General features: G+C 36.5%; 2 protein-coding genes across 5 annotated transcripts; both read left to right on the top strand.

Moving 5' to 3' along the window:
* Positions 1-1177: 1177 nt before the first annotated feature.
* tmed8 (transmembrane p24 trafficking protein 8) lies at positions 1178-9493 on the top strand. 3 transcript variants are annotated; one of them, XM_048191725.1, is made up of 8 exons: positions 1217-1317; positions 1469-1521; positions 1632-1683; positions 1767-1875; positions 1964-2063; positions 2158-2236; positions 5696-5986; positions 7993-9493. In XM_048191725.1, exons 4-8 carry the CDS (start codon positions 1769-1771, stop codon positions 8214-8216), a joined length of 801 nt encoding a protein of 266 aa, XP_048047682.1. In that variant the 5' UTR covers positions 1217-1317; positions 1469-1521; positions 1632-1683; positions 1767-1768; the 3' UTR covers positions 8217-9493. The 3 variants fall into 3 exon arrangements, with proteins under 3 accessions (XP_048047681.1, XP_048047683.1, XP_048047682.1); XM_048191724.1 differs by lacking the exon at positions 1469-1521 and having other exon boundaries at positions 1178-1317; XM_048191726.1 differs by lacking the exon at positions 1469-1521 and having other exon boundaries at positions 1183-1317; positions 7996-9493.
* Positions 9494-11120: 1627 nt separating this feature from the next.
* zgc:163014 (uncharacterized protein LOC100038766 homolog) lies at positions 11121-20250 on the top strand. Of its 2 annotated transcripts, none has more exons than XM_048191710.1 (13): positions 11121-11288; positions 11921-12097; positions 13707-13812; positions 13963-14073; positions 14241-14351; positions 14463-14649; positions 15363-15485; positions 15740-15927; positions 16024-16220; positions 17204-17295; positions 17418-17472; positions 18860-18957; positions 19584-20250. In XM_048191710.1, exons 1-13 carry the CDS (start codon positions 11227-11229, stop codon positions 19820-19822), a joined length of 1746 nt encoding a protein of 581 aa, XP_048047667.1. In that variant the 5' UTR covers positions 11121-11226; the 3' UTR covers positions 19823-20250. The 2 variants fall into 2 exon arrangements, with proteins under 2 accessions (XP_048047667.1, XP_048047668.1); XM_048191711.1 differs by having other exon boundaries at positions 11122-11288; positions 14463-14643.
* The last annotated feature ends 8 nt before the right edge of the window (positions 20251-20258 follow it).

Raw genomic sequence — 20258 nt, 5'->3', positions numbered from 1 at the left:
GAAATGTTGTAAGATGCCGTTTTTATTACTCAACAGGTGAGTAAGGTATTTTATTGAACAGATAAATTGCCCTATGTAGTTCTCTAACAGAGTTCATTGTAAAGCATCATCTATCGTGAAGGGTCATTTCATTATGGTTGTTGTAGCGCTGTGCTGGACTTTATTTTTAAGGAAGTACTGTGTCTATTAATGGCTATAGCTACAGTAACATCTTCAGCTAGCTTGAGATCTTTTCCATCTAAACTGGTTATATCTCTTAAGCCTACTAGTGAATGTGAAAACCATATTCAATACAGTCATGCACAACCAAAACAATGTTTTTCCACAAAATGGTTTAGTTAACTGCTAGATGGCCAAACATAGTATACCTATAAGTGTGACAGTTAAAATAATAATAATAAAAAAGGATGAAAGATCAATAAACTTTGTTTATATATATATATATATATATATATATATATATATATATATAGATATATATATATATATATATTTTATAATGTCACATAAGCAAAGGAACTGTAGTCCTAAATATAAGTATGGCTGCTATTACCTGTGGCACTACAGATGAATCACAGTCATGCTGGTATTCAGTACTACAGCTTATGTGATACTCTTGCTTGTGTGATATTGCTTTCACATTAAAAGTTAAAAACAAATAATTAATATTGAGTTAATATTAAGTAAGTTAAATTAACAGTAAAATAACGCAGACAAAAATAATTTTGAATCTTTCTTCTCTGCCAATGAAACTTATTTAGTGATACAAACAGCAAAATTTTAGCACACATGGAATGACACTTTTCCAATCAAATTACAGGAGACTGGAACTTATGTACACATATGAATGAATGAATGAATGAATAAATAAATGACTTTATATATAAATAATTTATTTATAAATATATATACTTAACTATATAACCATGTCGTTTATAAATAGAAAAGAACAGTATTTATTAGAAAAAGAAATCATTTATACCATTATAAATGTCTTTACTGTCACTTTTGATCAATTTAATGCATCCTTGCATAATAAAATAAATAATTAAAAAAAATAATTGTTGAATTTTCCTAGTAACCTTTCTTAAAATAGAAATAGCTACTTTCAAAACTGCTTTGTACAGTTTAGAGCAGTATTATTTTCATAGGACTTTTATTATATATTCGTATGTGTCTGGCAGCCATTCAGAAAAGACTTACCTTTGCTGCCTTCACAGTAATTTTACGTATTTACGAATTAGCGGACTTCCTGGGCGTCAAACGTTATTTGTCAGGCAACACTGTTGCATCAACAGCATCACCCGCTCGCCAGAGGTACGTGTATGAACATTATACTATGAAACAATACTGTACGTGTGCGTTTAACACATACATACGGTGGGTTTGATTTGAATGCAAATACGGGTTGTGCTCGATTTTTTGTCTTCTGCTGAGATTGATGATTTGGTGGTGAATTTCACTTTAGTTACGCGACGTGTCAAAACTGTTGCTGTGATTCATATGTGCTTCAAATGTCAGGTGATGGCGTTTACGCACAAAATGTAGTTCAAAAGAGTCTTATTTCGCCTATATTTACACATGACCATATGTTAAATAACCAATACGGATTGTTTAATTTGTTCTTGCAGATTTTGTGTTTCAGTTTTTAATGAGGTTCACTGAAAAACTCCTCTGAGTCAGGTATGAGTTTTCAGCTTTTTTTTTTAATCAGATATTGTGATGAATATGATGATTTATGCATTTCATGTTTTTTTGTGCTCTAGAGATGGAGAAACTAGAGACATCAGAGCTTCAATCTAGACTGTCATCCCTGTCTGTTTCTTCTTTCCCTGGCATAACGTCCAAAAACTGTGAAGCAAATCCTTTAAACAGGTTTGTCAATTTTTATACGAGTTCCAAAAATGGTTGTTTTAGGGTTCTAGAGTATGTAAACCTCATCCTTCCCACTGTCATTTTGAAGACTTCAAAGCACAGACCTTTCCCGGACAGTAATCACACCGGACAACCAAACCAAAATGGACGATAACAGCAATAACAGAGAATCTCAACAGTCTACTGAGGTATATTAAGTTCAAGCCTGTCAGGAGTGTATATATATAAATAAGTGAGCTTCAGTGCTGTTCTTGTATGTATGCATTGTGCTGTTGTCAATAGGAGCCCAGCGCATCTCTCGGGAAAGCAGAGGCGGGTGACTCACAGGAGAGCAGTACTTCACACCCCGGGGAGAAAAAAGGTTAGCACTCCCCTATTAGAGAAGTGAAGCTAAGCTCAGGAAACCTTCTCATCATGTTTCATCATTGCCCCTCGAGAACAAAGCTGTCAGAAAAAAGAAAGATGTCAATGAGTGTGCTATTCATAACCTTTAAAAACTTTTTAGTCACCATGCAATCAAAATTGACAATTGTTATTTTTAATGGAATATTGCAGCACCTCTCTTCCCAGTCTGTCAGTAACGCTATAGGCATTTCTCAATGTCAAGGAAGGATCCTCGGAAGCCAGAATTTCGAGGATGCTACGTCATCGACATCCGTCGAAGGACTGTTCCAATGTCGAGGATCCTCGGAATTTCAAACAAGGACTGAGTCCTTCATTCGAAAAATATCCCATATACAGGAAAGGATGCATATGTGTAGCCTTCATGCTCTTCGCGCTCTAAAATCACCCACAAACCTATGTGCGCACCTTTGCAATCTTGTTCAAAAAATTTAAAAAAAAAAAATGTCGGACGTTAGCTGGCAATATGCTTTCAAATGTAAGTATATTTAGGTTACCAAACATTTGTTATAACTGTAGTAAATATGTCAGATAAATAAAGTTTAACATTTAAATGCCAGTACAAATTACTATCGTATTGATATTATAAATTATACAAATACAAATTACGTTATTGATGGCTAACTGAACCGGACCGTCATTTAACAATTGTTAGCTTGGTTGCCGTCACCAGCATTTCTTTTACCTTTTCACTGACGTAACGTGCACTTGCTAGTCTGTTCCATTTACGTGTTCTCCGAATGCTAAAGAGGAGCCTCGCCTAGCCTCTGAAGGAAGTGACTTGGAAGGACCAGTCCTGCCAAGGAAGTATCCTTGACATTGAGAAATGCCTTCTGTTTAGTTCCCGTCTCTATGAAGCCCCTCCCTCTGTAAAGCGCAATGTGCTCTGATTGGTCGACTGGACCGGTGTGTTGTGATTAGTCAACCGCTTCCAGCATGTTTCAGAAACGTCACGCCCCTTACCATAACGGCGAGTTTCAGCACACTACGGCCCTGTCCCAAATGGCACCCTAAACACTCGCAGCCTTCCTGCCAGTCCGCACTTACGCGACGTAACACCGCTTTGACTTTCGGGAAGAAGTCTGCTGCTGAGCTCGCTTCAGTACGGGCTTGGCAATAGTGCGCATCAAAGGTGCATATCGACCGCAAGGTCCCTTCTGAAACCTAAAATGACAAATAAAACACCCAATGGTTTTGTGGGTTTCACAATCACGTGCACGCTGTGGCCATCTTAAGTCCACAAGACCAAGTGTATAGGAGCCTACTAACACAACACAACCAGGCCTCGGCCCTTTTTTTGCGTAGCCTTGGGCAGGAATTATTTAAATGAAGGATACTGTGACGTGTACATTTCCAGAAGAATACTCAAGACTACAATCGAGGCATTTCAGGTTCAATCGAGAGTTCAGTGCTTACCGAATATATTGTTTTGTCACATTTGTCATGCTCAAACAGCAACATTACAATCTAAAGAAAGTTGAAAATGTAAAAAAACATAATAGTTACTTTTTAATCAAAATAACCCCCCCCCCCCACACACACACACTCACATGAGATCAACCAATAGCAAACCACTACCATCCAACAATACAATTCATTTCTGATGAACAAAATCAAGTCCCATCCTAAATTTTTTTCTTAATAGGGAAGAAAAGACTATCGCAGCTTCCATTTCTTGTTCGCATTAATGACATTCAAAGTATGCGAATCTTTCTGTATATAAACGAATAAGCATATGTGCATTTTCTTCCAATTCACCATGGGGCAGGTGATCATGTGACTATACTTTGCTGTATAGCGTGCTTTTTAAAAAAAATAGCATGCAGTGTACAGTATGTAGGCCAGGTTTTGTAGTATGCAGTACAAAAGTTGTTATATATAGTATATAAGTTTCTGATTGCATAAACCATGTTGAAATCTGCTGTAGAAGATATTGATATATAATATAAACAGATATATGCACAACTCAATTTTATAATATGCCAGGTCTGCATATCTACAATCAGCTGAAGTTATGATAATGAACTATAACTAAACTAATTAATAGCAACAGCAAGGTCATGGGTTCGATTCCCAGGGATTGCATGAACTGATTAAATGTTTACCTTAAATGCAATATGAGTCACTATGGATAAAAGTGTCTGCCAAATGCATAAATTATTATTATTAATATTACAGTCAAACCAAAATTTATTCAGACACCTTGAACATTTCGTTCATCAATACAGTTTATTCACTATAGTTTAAAAAATAGTAATAAAATATGACAAGATCTCAGAGTTAAACTGTGTCAGAAAAAATCAGTCTTAATTATATCAGATAACACTTAAGCAAAACATGGTCAGGTCAAAGTGTCTGAATAATTTTTTGTTCCAAATTTTTATCGGTTTTATTGGAAGTCCACTGTATGAAATTTTCTTTGAGTATAATATGTATATTTTGCAATCCTCATGTACATAAATGAACTATGGTGTCCTGCACCCACTAGTAAAAATATATCAAAAATGTCGGAAACATCTTTGGTTTGACTGTATTATAGATTTGGCAGAAGAAGGCTTTATTCAAAATGACTTGCATTACATTTAAAGTATACATTTAATCAGTTCATGCATTCCCTGGGAATCGAACCCATGATCTTGCTGTTACTATTAATAATAATAATTTTATTATTATTATTATTATTATTAATATTGTCATAAAAATAGACTTTTTTTTTTTTTTTGATTTCAGGGTGGTTTGGATACATGCATTATTGTACAAATATTCTTAAAGGTCCCGTTCTTCGTGATCCCATGTTTCAAACTTTATTTAGTGTGTAATGTTGTTGTTAGAGTATAAATAAAATCTGTAAAATTTTAAAGCTCAAAGTTCAATGCCAAGCGAGATATTTTATTTAACAGAAGTCGCCTACATCGAACGGCCAGTTTGGACTACATCCCTCTACTTCCTTCTTTAATGACGTCACTAAAACAGTTTTTTGACTAACCTCCACGCACAGGAATACACAAGATGTTATTTTCATCCCGCAGTCCAATCACCGGGTCTGATTCCGGCTCAAATTGATAGGGTAAAATTAAAGACACGTTTACAATAACACCTTTCCGGGCAAGGTTCGCTAAGCTGCTGTCGAATCACAACACAGGAACCGCTGGCACAATCAGAACTCGTTACGTATTTCTGAAGGAGGGACTTCATAGAACAAGGAAGTCATCAGCCCGTTTTTATGATAGTGGAAACAGCGGTATACAGATAAGTAAATTATGTGAAAAATACTGTGTTTTTTTACACGCGAAACATGAACACATGTTATATTGCACACTATAAACACAATCAAAGCTTCAAAAAAAACACGAAAAACGGGACCTTTAAAGTGTTTAATTAAAGATTATTAATTGAGCGGTCACTTATCTCTTTGCAGATCTTCCTCCGATGAAACCAGCATCCACATGGACCTCTGTGGCTTTGAAGGAGCTGAAGGCTAAACTGCGTCAGGAGAAGGACAGCGTGGTGACGGTATATCGTGGAGACATTATGACCGTCCACGTACCCGTTGTTCCTGAGGCCAAACGCGTGTGCTGGGAGTTTGCCACAGATGGCTATGACATCGGTTTTGGGGTTTACTTCGACTGGTCACCTGTCACTAGCCGAGCCATTACGGTCCACATTAGCGAATCCAGTGACGATGAGGATGAAGATGACGAGCTGGAAGGTGAGGGAGTTTTTCCTGTTTTGTTTTCTGTTTTTGTTCAAACTTTTGCTTCTACTGTCTTTTATTGCGTCTTGAGTGCTTTGTGGATCCACACAGACATCTTCAATTGTAATTAACAGGTTAGTTTTCTTGAGTCATCCAGTTAATTACTTATCCTGGTCATATTTCACTTCAAATCCAAAGAACAAAATAAAAATAGTATATTTTGAATGAAGAAAAAGCCTATTTTTTTCATGTCTTTTTAGGATGTTACACAGTCCACTTTAACTGGTTAACTAGTTGTCCGTCACGTCATACAGCACGAGAGAGCCGCTCTGCGCTGCACAAACGCTTGTGTACTGTGTGTTGCTGGTTTCTGTGTGTGGTTTCGCTTTTGGTAACTTACAGTGACGGAGATATGAGCTGTGTGTCATCTGAAGGTTTTGAATACAGTCGCGGTCTCTTCTTCACCGGATCGGCTCCTGTCAGTTTTGTGTTTTATGCGAGAGAAAAATATACTTTTCAGTTTTATAGACTGGTATTACTTTGGTAACTGGTTAGAGAATATGGGCTTGACTCCTGTTGCACGTTCAAAACTCTACTGTAAGCTGCTGTGTGAACTGGACATTTCGGGAATCACACCTGTAAGTGAACGCGGCTGTCATTCCCGAAAACTGACAGTATGAATGTAGCCTTAAGCAACCTCCCACTAATTTTTTTCTCATTATTTAATATTTTTATATGAGAATTATCTATGTACACTATTGTTCAAAAGTTTGGGTAAGTTTAGGGAAATTAATTGTTTCGTTCAACAAGGATTCATTACATTTATCAATTTTCCATTGTTACAAAAAATTACAAAAATTACATTGTTACAAACAAATTTTAAAAAAAAGTGACCCTGGACCATAAAACCAGTCATAAAGGTCATTTTTTTTTAAAATTGAGATTTATACATCATCTGAAAGCTGAATAAATAAGTTTTCCATTGATGTATGGTTTGTTAGGATATGACAATATTTGGCTGAGATATTTGGCCAACTATTTGAAATCTATCTTGAATCTGAGGGTGCAAATCAAAATATTGAGAAAATCGCCTTTAAAGTTGTCCAAATGAAGTCCTTAGCAATGCATATTACTTACAAAAATGCATTTTTGATATATTCACAGTAGTAAATTTACAAATTATATAAATGGAACATGATCTTTACTTAATATCCTAATGATTTTTGGCATAAAAGTCGGTAATTTTGACCCATACGATGTATTGTTGGCTATTGCTACAAATATACCCGTGCGACTTATGACTGGTTTTGTGGTCCAGGGTCAGAAATGTTGTGCCTTTCAATGTTCTTTACATCAAAGAATACTGAAAAAAAAAAAAAAAGTATCACAGTTTCCACTAAAATATTAAGCAACACAGCATTTTTTCTAACATTGATAATGATAAGAAATGTATTTTGAGCAACAAATCGGCATATTAGAATGATTTCTGAAGGATCATGTGACACTGAACACTGGAGTAATGATGCTGAAAATTCAGTATTCTTTGCATCACAGGAATAAATTGCATTTTAAAATATATTAAAATAGAAAATGTAAAATTGTAATAATATTTCCCAATATTATTGTTTGGTCAAATAAATGCTAATTTGAGAGCAATATGCATAACAGACTTTCCAAAAGATTTATTTATTTTACAAAACTGTACAATGCTTTTTTATTTTTTTATTTTATTTGTTTATTTGACAGGGACAATGCAATCAAACATAGTTACAGAACAAAGTTTGCAGCCGATGTGATGCACATAGAGTTTATATCAAGTGCTAATTTTCAACTCCCGTCCCTGGATGGGCCTTTCTACTATAAAAACACAATATTCAGTTCTAAGAAAAAATACACAATGCCATTTTACATGTTCAGAACTCACTCATTCTAAAAACTCATTCTAAAAAGTACACAGTGCATAATAAGTAGATGCATATAAGGAATACTTCCAGTGACATATGGACAATTGTCTTGTCAAGCAGGCCCTGTGGTTCCAGGAGATGTTGAGAAGGGCTCTAAATCAGTTGCGAACTCGAACTTGGGAGAGATCCTGCCCGTGTACCGTCAGGACAGTCATCTGGCAGTGCAGGGCGGCAGCCACGAGTTTCCAGGAGACGACGGCACATACCTGCTGAAGTTTGACAACTCGTACTCACTGTGGCGGAATAAGACTCTGTACTACAGAGTGTACTACAGTGCCTGAGGAATCAAGTGCTTATTTAAAACAAAGGTTTCAGTGATACTATTTTTCATCGTATGTATTAAATTACTGTATAATTCTCGCTATTGTTGATTTGTGCTTTTTGTTTTATCCAAGCCCTATCATAGATCAAATTACTTTATATATGTATGTATATAGACACAAAATGCTTTTTTTTTTTAAGTGAATCATGAGGCTCATGATACGTGCAATGTGTTTCGTGTGGCTTTAAGATGTTATGTGCAAGATGATATATTTCATATAAAAGGTCCATATATGTTTTATAATTGTATTGTCTGACACCACAACAGAACTGTGGCATCACATATCAGGGACTACAGAGTAATCAGGGAAAGAATATGGGTGGCGAACCGGGTCGAATCCTTTTCAAACATTTCTACACAATTCAAAGGCAAACAAAGAAAGTGAGAAAGTCAATGTAGGTGACGTGGCAGAAGTCACTGTTGATTCAGGTAATGATATATGAGTGTTTTTTGTTTCTTTGGTTGGTTTCTTGCTGTTATATGTCTTATAAGATTACATGGAGCAGCATCAGACACTATTTCTTACATACTTGTAATATTGTGTTTGTTTTCTCAGCCACAAAGACACTGGAAGCCACACCTAGTTAAGATATATCTTAAAACTCATATTCATATGTTTCATTGCAGTTGTATACTCTACTAAGATGGCAATCACATCAGTCACCAAATGGTTAAAGCATGCTTGTTTACAACTTTAAACCATTTCCTGCCACAAAAGCTAATTTGTTGCATAACTGATCCAATATTTACACGTCCCAGGCTCTCATTTGGCATGATTAAGGGTTGTTTGGTCTTTGAGGTCTGTATGGACACAATGCAGATGGCCTGTTGAAGACGTTTTATTTACATTTATGCCAAGGTGACTTGGAAAACTGCTAGCGTTTAGGTTTCATGTTTCAGATATGTTCATTGGAAGAGCTTTCTTGCTTATATCACGTGCAATATGCCACACTAAGTACTGCCAGAAGGTATAGTGTTTAGTTCCCTTTGAATACTTATTGATTTTTGATTATGAATACCAAATCACGCTGCAAACATTTCTTTTTGTACCTTAAAATATTTGCATGTCTTGAGAGACTGTTGCATTGTGCTGCTGAGGTACTTTATTCTGCCGATGTGCTTTTCTGCTCGTCCACCTTTTTGTATGATATGCATAATATATATATATGTCTGTCATCCTTTTCTTGATTTTTGTTTCTTGTGTGTTGTTCACAATAAACGTTGACGGTGAATTCAGTTTGCTGCCTGTTGCATATCCAGACTTACGGCTCCTTCCTGTTCTTCCGAAAATACACTGCACTTCCTTGTGAGAGTAAAGCCATAAAAAGTGCTTTCTCAGCATTAAAAATTGTATGAACACATGCTGCATTTCCTCTTAAACGGAAGTTAATGTTTTGAGCAGCAGAATTAGATGTGCTATTCTTTTTTATTTTAGATAGAGGGCGCTGGGAGATCTTTTTTCAAGACCATTATATATATATATATATATATATAGAGAGAGAGAGAGAGAGAGAGAGAGAGAGAGAGAGAGAGATAGAGATAGATATATAGATATATATACCATGTTTAATTATGATTGAATATAAATATATACCAGATATTAATATATCTAAGTGCTTTTTTTTATTTCTCACAAAATGTAGCACTGCATTTTTGTATCAGTATGTCCGTTATTTATTTTTTCATATATTTTTTTTATATATTTAATTTCGCTATTCATATTTTAATGTATTTAATTACTTTATATTTTTACAGAGACGTCACCATAATCAATCATTTTTAGTATAAGAAATGTTAATTGATCATGTGTTGTGCATTGTGTTATTGTATTGTAGAAATAAACAACTACTAGCCTATAAAAATAGATGATAATTAGAAATGTTGTTTTGGGAACTAACTGAAATAAATACGTTTAAGTACTACAATTACTGAAACTAAAACTGAAATAAAATAAATTAAAGCTACAAAGAAATATAAAAAAATAATAATAAAATCACAAAAACATAAAATAGTATTTTCATTTTTGAATTTAAATATTTTTGGTTTAAGAACTGTCTAATTGGTATTTTTATAAATAAATAAATTATGCAATTATTAACAAATACATTTTGTATAATACATTTTGGATCACATTTTGTGAAAATGCAAATGGATTCGTTCGTTCACAAAATTTACTGAGTTTTTGTATCAATAGTTTCTGTATTTAATTTTCTAAACCTTTTTTATTATTTTTTAATTTAAATTATTTAGCCTATTTATTTATTTACCTATTTATTTATTTATTCACAAAAATGTAATATACTTATAAATAAGTCCCTTGTTTTTTATTTATTTATTTATTTTGTTATTCAGGATTGTTTATTTTTTATTTACCATCACAAAATGTAGTACTGTTTTTTTCACATTAAAGCAGAACTAAGTAACTTTTTTTACCTTCATAAATAGTTTTCTAAGTCCTTCCCATGGTTAATTGACTTGTAGTGGTGTGTTTGAGGCGTGCACTAACCCCCTCTGGCACGTCTACGCCAGAAAACAGCACTTGCAAGTTGAGCTGCGCCGACCCGACACAATCTCGCCTCATGTTCACGTTCACGCGAGAGTGACAAAATGCTTTACGGTAATTCAAAAACAATGTATATATATTATGACTTTATAAGACAATTTCGAAAATTGCCCACCTCCATCGAGATTTCTTGTACTGTATTTGCAAAACTACTGCGCTGGTGAGCGTTGTAGTCGTTGTAGTCCAGAGCTGCGCTTGGAGTATTTACGACAGTGTGATTCACTGAAGGAACCTGTAGGGGGAGCTTCGCAAATCTTACTGAGTTCTTACTGAGTTTAATTGGTCGTGGCGGCGCGCGTGACACAGGAGGTGATAAATGCAGCGGAGATCGCGCGTGACTGGCTGCAGTCTGGCAGGCCGCACACCTGGAGCACTGGAGGAGTTTGATCGGATCTGAGTCAACAGAATGGGCAAAGTGCACTTTTATGCCATCTGGTCCTTACGTGAAGCACCTCGTCAGTTTATACGGTGGGCTGTTTCGATTGATCTTAACTATGTAACCTAATATTAATGTTTTACCTGTAGCAGGTGGCAATTAATCAAACATGAAGGGTTTCAGGTTTCACTTTTACAGCAATGACTATTTCTCAGGGTAGAAATGACAAAAAAGTAGCCCAGCATGCTGATTAATTTGAGGAGAATTGACTACGTGTAATTTCTTTTCTTTTAAAATCCTATATAATTGCCCATTTAATAGCATATCTGTATTTAAAATCTATTACACACTAATAGTTTTTCTACAAAATTAAAGAAACAAACCATTCAGTCACTGACATGAGATCACGGCAAACCACAACCATCCAACTATTCAAATCAAGACTATCTATTATCTTTGCTTCCGCCCAGGTTACCCTGTTTTGAATGTGTTGCAGTGTGGTTGATGATATGGACATGCGTTTAGAACTTTGCAATAAAACATCATAATTTACAACATGGTTTTTGAAACCAACATAATCACTGCTGCCAAGCATTATTTACACTATATAGTCAATAGTAGGCCTATAATTGTAGATCTACCCCTTGGGAGGTGGTCATCTACCCCTGACCACCTCTTTGTATGAAAGCCTTTTTGTTTGTTTTCTTTAATGTATCCCATTTAGAAATGTCAACCGTACGATGTACCAGGTTCAGATGCCGTTACCTTTACCGAAGCAGCTGATAGTATTTGGTTTAGGGGAATGGTCCTCCTTCTCCAGTGACACTGAGATCTCTGTGGAGGTTCTGCTGGGTCCAGAGGTCAAATCACAGATCATCGGGACTCTTTCACCTCGCTCCAGGCAAGTACAGTGAATATTCGGATTATAGTAGTGCATTATAGTTGGCCATTTCAACTAAGTGAAATAGTACTAAAATTGCTACGACTGGAAAAAAAATTAAAACTACATAGAAATATAAAAAAGCAAAAAAATAATACAGTTAACAAAGGCACATACATTTTCTAAAACTTAAAACCGAAATAAAAAAATAAAATCTAATTCAAAATATTTAAAAATACTATATTAACTCTTTCCTGCCATTGACAGAATTTTCCGGCAATCCATGATTTCACTATTATACGGTAGGGGCCGCTGTTGCACATCTTCTGAAATAGTACAGAATCTCCGGTATGGTGACAAAGCAGGTCCTCCCTCGAAATTTGGTGTCTGTTAAAACCCCAAGAGATCCCATAGGCTTGCTTAGTTGGGGACACTTGACATTTGATATTCAACAGTGTTTTGATCTGCCTGCATTGACACCATTGTATGCGAACTGAACTGAGCTGGATGATGACATCACTGTTTACTCCAGTGCTGATATAGATAAATTAACTATATTAATAACTATTGATTCTTATATCAGAATGAATCAATACTGAATTTACTTAAGAATGGAGACTGACACCATTTTCTTCAAGAGCTGCTGTGCAGCCAAAATTACATAGCAGTTATCACTGTAAAGCTGCTTTGAAACAATCAGCATTGTAAAAAGCGCTATATAAATAAAGGTGACTAAAACTTGGAAACGAGTGAGCATTTTTGCACTTAGGGTTCCTTCATCCCGAAGTCAATGTTTTTTTTTTTTATTATTATTGTATAAATATATAATATGTTCAGATATATTCAGGTATGTTCAGTCTTTTAAAAAATATATATATATCCCCCCCCCCATCACATTAAAAATAACATTAAAATTGGATAATATTTAGAGCTTTGAAGTGCTGGAAAAAGTGTAAAGCATTCGAAAGTCTTGAAAAGTGCTTGAATTTCACTTTCAAAAGTTTGCATGAACCCTGAAATTAATAATGTAAAAACATTCAACTATTTCTGCCACAATACCATGGTTACTACATTAAATCCATGGTGAATGTTGGTGATTTGTGGATTGAAAAGCCTTCTATAATATGTTCGTTCATGGCACAGTGTTTCTTCTGGTTTCCACATCAGTGCTGTTTGATCTAATATCTGCAATTTAATAGAGAATTCTGTGCTGAATTTGAATGCTTTTCACTAGATCTTGCAGCGCTGTTATTAATACTGAGCCAAATTCAAAGGCTTTCTCACTGGATCTCCCACCGCTGTGTATTAACGTGTCTCGTGATCAAGATCGGTAAACCTGTTCTGAGTTCGCGCTGCGCAAATATTGGTCTGAGCTGGTAAACTATCCATGCTATGTAGCTCAAACGAGAAGCGCTGTTTTGTTTCATTTGCCATGTTATGTTTTTCACATGCAACAGAAATGACAGTTCTAACAGTTCGGCAACGCGGTGGTCACCAGTGCGACCACTAACAAAATTTAGTCGCACCGGCAAAAAAAAAAAAGTTGCAAAATGCAAAAAAGGGCAATTAACTGCCCGAGACACTGACCGTTAACAGCCTACATTTTATCTGAAAAACTTTATCTGTGAAGGTGTCTGATCTGGCAAGGAGTTTGGACTCCTGAACTCCTCGCTGAAGCCACACGGAGAGGCAGGAGAGGAGTTTATGCCAAAGTCACGCTCCGCATCAATGGACAGGTATTTAAACCCCAACACAAGTTTACGCCTTCATTCTTCTCTCACTAATGCAGATTGCAAATATTTTGTACTTGTATGTCTTGTTTTTTCCCTTTCTCATCCATCCATCACAAACTTCTTAAATGTTGTTAAACTATATATTATTTGAAGGTGAGATCCAGTTTTATCAGCAGCACTCCACGAGTGACGAGGAAACGTCTAGCGCTGAACCACTCCTCCAATCCGTCCAGCACCCTTCTCAGCAGCGGAGAGAGTCACAATGTGAGTCATGCTTTGCTTACGACTTAAGTGAAATGATCCATTCATTGTTCATTTCTAACTCAACCAGTCTTCAGATTTCAAGACATAAGGTTTATAAATGCCTCAAGACATGACTTGTGATGAGGAGAATACACTTAAGAATGACTTCTCCTTATGTCTCTATGAAGATCACCCAGAGATCACCCCCCGAAGGAAGCGTCAGCTGCACGGAGCTGGGCACAAGCAAAATGGAGACGAGGGAAAACACACTACTCAATGTTCAGGGCGTGTGGCCAGTGGTAAGGAAGGAGTCATCCACACACTTGTTCTTCAGCAAGTAGATCATCTCCAGGCAGCAAGAGAGACTCAAACGTGCACACTTACTGTGTCTTTGTTGTGTGGTTTTGAAGGATAAAACTCCAAGACGCTCCATTATAGGAATAAAGGGGTATGTTTGGAGTTCTGAAGAACTGGAAAGCCCTCGGGATCCAAACCGAGTTTCAAGCCCGAAGAAACGCAAACTGCATAAAATGTCTGCAGTAGATTTAGAGGACGAGACTGCCGTCAAACGTGTGAAGAGTTTCAGGGCGGGTAAAGGTTCAATCCTCTGCTCAGATGAAACATTACTGATGTTTATTTATTTACACACTTTGAATTATAATGTTACATTGTCGTAGTTTCAGAATTAGTTGATATAACTATTGAAATATCATAGTTTATTTTTTATTACATAAACTATGAAGTCTTTTGTATCACAATGAGAACCCAAATATTTGTAATATTTTGAAATATTATAATATTTGTTGACATTTCGAAAAGAAAATGTGGCACATCCTGTATAACTGTTCATAATTACTGGTGTTTGCCAAGGCAAGCTATTGCCCATAAAAAGTTTTAGAATTTTTAACATAATTACAATTAAAACAGACAGGGCTTAGATTATAGGTTTTAGTTCAGTTAGGACATTTTAAAGAGATAGTTCACACAAAAATGAAATTTCTGTTATTAAGTACTCACCCTCATGTCGTTCCACACCCGCAAAACCTTCGTTCATCTTCGGAACACAAATTAAGATATTTTTGATGAAATTCCAGTTGTTTTTTTTAAATCTCTAATAGAAAGCAACAAAATTACCACATTTAAGGTCTAGAAAAGTTGTTTTAGTCTGGAACTAGGATTTTTAATCTTATGATTTTGTTTTTCAATTCCCATGTAACTGGTAGAAAATTACTATTGGAATGGCCTCAGCTGCTGACATTGCATTAAAATCTCTAACCCCCTAACCCTAAAGTGTTTTATTTATTTCTCAGACTGTCCGTCAAAGCGCTGGAGCCACGCAATGTGTTTGAGTGATCCTGAAACGGCCATTCTGATTGGTGGAGAGGCTGATGACCAGGCCAGGTGTAAAGACTCGATATGGAAATTGGAGATTGGTACGTTAAACTGTTTTGCTGTACAAAAAAAAAAGATAGTTGGAAGAATGTTTGTAACCAAGCAGATCTCACATAGTAGGAAAATCGAGATCTGCTTGGTCACAAACATTCTTCTAAATATTTTCCTTTCTGTACTGCAGAACAAAGAAATTCATCCAGGTTTGGAACAACTTGAGGGTGATTAAATGATGACAGAATTTTCATTTTTGGGTGAACTGTCCCTTTAACATACTATTAATGGTAATAATTCCCAGACAATGATTTCTGGTTCCCCATGGACATCTCATCATCTGATGTCAGTCCACCAAGTGCACAAGGTCACACTGCAACCTTTGATCCCGAGTCTAAGGTTGTCTATGTGTACGGTGGTCTGAGAGACGGCCAGCGATACAGTGATATTTATGTACTGGACACTATAACATGGAAGTGGAAGCTTGTTTCTGTGAGTATTGGATAATTTATTTTTGTACCTAACAGTTTAGGATTTGTATATGTTTTGTGTAATGTTATACTGTATATAACATTTGGGTTCGGATAGGCAAAGGGAAATATCCCGTCATTGGCATATCACAGTGCCACAGTCTATAAGAAGGAGCTGTATGTTTTTGGAGGGGTGCAGCCCAGCCGATGTCCTGAAGGCAAGGTTTGCAGTAACGCATTATACATCTTTAACCCAGAACATGGTCTGTGGTATCAACCGATTGTGGAGGGTGACCGTCCTCTGCCCAGGTTTGGGTACGTAGTTTTACTTTCTCTTAAAGGGATAGTTCATCCAAAAATGAAAATTTGATGTTTATCTGCTTACCCCCAGGGCATCCAAGATGTAGGTGACTTTGTTTCTTCAGTAGAACACAAATGATGACTTTTAACTGCAACCGTTGCAGTCTGTCAGACGTATAATGCATGTCAATGGACAAATGCACATGCACAGACAAATCCAAATTAAACCCTGCGGCTCGTGACGACACATTGATGTCCTAAGACATGAAATGATCAGTTTGTGCGAGAAACCGAACAGTGTTTATATCATTTTATATAACCTCTAATACACCACTATGTCCAACTGCTTTGAGCATCCGGTGTGTGAGGTCTGAATGCACTCTGATGCTGGAAGTGATCTCTCGCACTCATTGACATATGACGGAAGTGATCTCTCGCATGTATATATGTCAATGAGTGCGAGAGATCACTTCCGGCATCAGAGTGCATTCAAGCCTCACACACCAGATGCTCAAAGCAGTTGGACATAGTGGTGTATTAGAGGTTATATAAAATGATATAAATACTGTTCGGTTTCTCACACAAAACGATCGTTTCATGTCTTAGGACATCAATGTGTCGTCACGAGCCGCAGGGTTTAATTTGGGTTTGTCTGTGCATGTTTTCTTTTTACTCTCACAGATTTTGTTACCATTGACATGCATTATACGACTGACAGACCGCAACGGTTGCAGTTAAAAATCATCATTTGTGTTCTGCTGAAGAAACAAAGTCACCTACATCTTGGATGCGCTGAACGTAAGCAGATAAACATCAAATTTTCATTTTTGGGTAAACTATCCCTTTAACAGTTTGAAACATGAGAATAAGTAAAATGACAATTTTCACTTATTGTGTGGAATAATCCTTTAAGCACACCTGAAGTTTTTTAGCCTTAGATTTTAGTCCATTTATTTTAACTGTAATTTGTCCTAATTGTTTGTTGACGTTTACATCAGGCACTCCACCACGCTGCTGTCCAACAAGATGATCATTTTTGGTGGGAGAAAAACCGCCACCTACCTCAATGATCTTCACATCCTGGATCTAGGTAATGACCCTGAGCACATGGGTATCATCATCATCTTACATGACAAGAAGAGCTGAAAGTATTCGCTGTCTGCTGTGTTCATATTATCCCAAATACTAAGTCTTTTCTTTCTTGCGGAAAAGGCTTCATGGAATACACTGCTGTAAAGTACGAGAACATGCCACCATTGGCCCGTGGGTAAGACTTCAAATTATGAATTAACTTATTTTTTTAAAGAACTTTTTAGAGTATGTTGATAATGAAGAAATTCTAATTACAGTTCAAAAAGGAATTTTACTTACTTTAAAGGGGTGGTTCAATGCGATTTCACTTTTTTAACTTTAGTTAGTGTGTAATGTTGCTGGTTGAGCTTAAACAGTATCTGCAAAGTTACAGCGCTGAAAGTTCAGTGCAAACGGAGATATTATCTTTTAAAGTTTAAACAGTTTAATGCCTACAAAAACGACCGGTTTGGACTACAATGAGCTTCTTCCCGGGTTGGTGACATCATAAACCCTGAAAAACACGCCCCCGGGAACACGCAACAAAGTGGGCGAGGCCATGCGGCACAGCATATTGAAAGCAGAAGAGTTGTGTACGGATTTTCTACACTGTATGCGGCGCTGAAGACAGCTTCCAGAATCTACACGAGTTCAATGCTGGATTTGCACAAAGGCTTTTACTGAAAGATGAAGCAGTTCCCACTTTAAAAGCAGAAGCTGCTGTTTATTGGCTTCAAACTGTAAGTACGTTTTATTGTTTGTACATGACTTTTAAACATAACGTTAGTTCTGTTGCTCTTTTTTGGTTACATCAAGGATGTAAACAAAGACCAATGCGTTTTTGCTTCGCTAGCCAGTTAGCTAAATTCTACAAACACCAACAAATGTCTATGTTCATAGACAAACAGTTGTTCATGCTATAAATTAAACGCTACCTTTACAAAAATGCGACTCAGTCATGTATTCGGCTACAGTAAAGCTTTTAATCAGGATAAAACTGTATATTGAAAGCTAACAAACAGCAGTGACAGCATATCTAAACACTTTGACACAAATACTAAATGAAATACCATTCATAAACGTCCTTTAAAAGCCGCGATTGCAGAGGTTCTGCTTGACCCTCTTCATCTGGGTCTGATTCGGGCTCAATTTGATACAGCAATATAGACGCCATTATTTAAATTTTCACCAAAGCCCAACTAAAATGGTAAGGGGCGTGGCGTTTCCGCACGCTTCAGCGAATCACGATAGCTCTGGATACACTGGGCCAGCTAACCAATCTGAGCACATTGCGTATTTCGGAGGGAGTGGCTTCATAGAAGCAGGAAGTCAAACGATCCGTTCGAATGACAGTGGAAACAGAGGTGTAGAATAAAGGTAAAATATATGAAAAATATGGCTTTTTTTTTTTTTTTAAAACAAAGCATTAAGACATGTTAAACTGTGCCCCAAAAACACAGTCAAGCCTAGAAAAAAAACACTGAACCACCCCTTTAACGGAGTAGGCTTGTGGCCAAGTGTGCAGTTCATGTGTATTGAAGTGAAGACTGAATTTTCTTTTTCTGCTTGATTTAACTGGACAGGTTTCACGCTGCTCTACCCGTGTCTGACAACAGGGTGCTGATCAGCGGAGGCTGCAGTGCTGTAGGAGCCCTACAGGACCTCCATCTCTTTAACATAGGTCTGTCATTCCCTAATTTACTACATGAAGTATCATACAAATAACTATTTTATAGCGAATTAAAGATTAATTACCTTAATGACTTGTGAAATGGTTTTACAATGATACTGATGGGCAGTAACTTGAGTTACGCAATCAGATAACTTTTTCAAATAAGTAACTCAAGTTATTTTTTCACATTTATTGACTGACAGCTCTCCTGACCCCATGTTGAGAGAAATAAAGCGCAGAGGTGTTGTGTGCGCTGTGTGAACATGATGATTATAGTAGTTCTAGACTAAATGTGAACATGCATTTACTCATCTTACTTGTACAAAAACATTCAGTATTCCTCAAAATGAATAAAACAATGAAATGCAATCTCAGAATTTTACACAATCCTGTAATAGTTTTGGTTTGTTTGAGCTGCGCCCTCTACTGTACAGGCATAATAATAATAATTTCCTTCAGCCTGAGGCTTATTCATTTCACTTTTGGTGGGAAAGGGCCTTAGGATTTGCCAAAAATAGAACTGTTTTGTTGTTATTAAAAAACAAACAAGCAAGCCCAAATCATTGATGGGTTCTTTAAAAGGCTTTACCGTTATTAACCTGAACGGTTTGATCTAAAACGATGCATGTTTGCAGATACCAGCTCCTGGACATCAGTGGTGTCCCCATTGCTTTGCTCTAAGCCTCGCGCAGGCCACAGTCTGATAAGCCTGGGTGGTACAAAGGCTTTATCTTCAGACCCGAGGGATGCAAGGGATCGCCGTCATGGCAACCGCCTCTCTCTTCAATGTACCATCCTAGTGTTTGGAGGGTCAGATTGTTTAGGAACCTTTTATAATGACACCATTAAATGCATGGTTGAACTCCCTGTTTAGGATTTTTTTTTAAGAAATGAATGTAGGGTACAACAGGACCGTAATGGAAAAAATTGGAAATTGAGAAGCACTTTTATCGTTTTTTTTAATGTTGCATTGTTGCAGTTTTAGCATGAACAGCTGTTTTACAGCTACTGTTTTAATAGTGATTTCCTTAAAAGCAAGCAAAGCCTTCACTCGCACTTGCATGTGTAGATTTGTATTTAGTACATTCAGAGACTCAATGTATTTTTGTGCAATAAATGTTTTCTCTTATTTTGCACGTATTTTACACCTTTTCACGTTTGTATTTTTGTCCACTTTGTATGTTTGACGTTATACTCACACAAGTCACTGGCATGTACAGCTCATCTCTTGTTCATGGATGTCTGAAATTTGCTAAAAGCGAATCCACCAAAGCAATAAATGCAGTACTTTGCGATAAAGAATCTGAGCT

Source organism: Megalobrama amblycephala, linkage group LG5 (assembly GCF_018812025.1).
Source record: "Megalobrama amblycephala isolate DHTTF-2021 linkage group LG5, ASM1881202v1, whole genome shotgun sequence".
NCBI classification, from domain to species: domain Eukaryota; kingdom Metazoa; phylum Chordata; class Actinopteri; order Cypriniformes; family Xenocyprididae; genus Megalobrama; species Megalobrama amblycephala.
The sequence above is the reverse complement of the archived record's forward strand: the minus strand, read 5'-3'. Positions and strand labels throughout refer to the sequence as shown.

What these genes read in the sequence shown, in the direction of transcription:
- tmed8 (XM_048191724.1), top strand. Translation starts at nt 1,769, where the DNA reads ATGGAGAAACTAGAGACATCAGAGCTTCAATCTAGACTGTCATCCCTG. An exon ending in GAAGCAAATCCTTTAAACAG is followed by an intron (nt 1,876 to 1,963) that starts GTTTGTCAATTT and finishes GTCATTTTGAAG; the next exon opens with ACTTCAAAGCACAGACCTTT. An exon ending in AATCTCAACAGTCTACTGAG is followed by an intron (nt 2,064 to 2,157) that starts GTATATTAAGTT and finishes TGTTGTCAATAG; the next exon opens with GAGCCCAGCGCATCTCTCGG.
- zgc:163014 (XM_048191710.1), top strand. Translation starts at nt 11,227, where the DNA reads ATGGGCAAAGTGCACTTTTATGCCATCTGGTCCTTACGTGAAGCACCT. An exon ending in GCACCTCGTCAGTTTATACG is followed by an intron (nt 11,289 to 11,920) that starts GTGGGCTGTTTC and finishes TATCCCATTTAG; the next exon opens with AAATGTCAACCGTACGATGT. An exon ending in CGTCCTCTGCCCAGGTTTGG is followed by an intron (nt 16,221 to 17,203) that starts GTACGTAGTTTT and finishes CGTTTACATCAG; the next exon opens with GCACTCCACCACGCTGCTGT.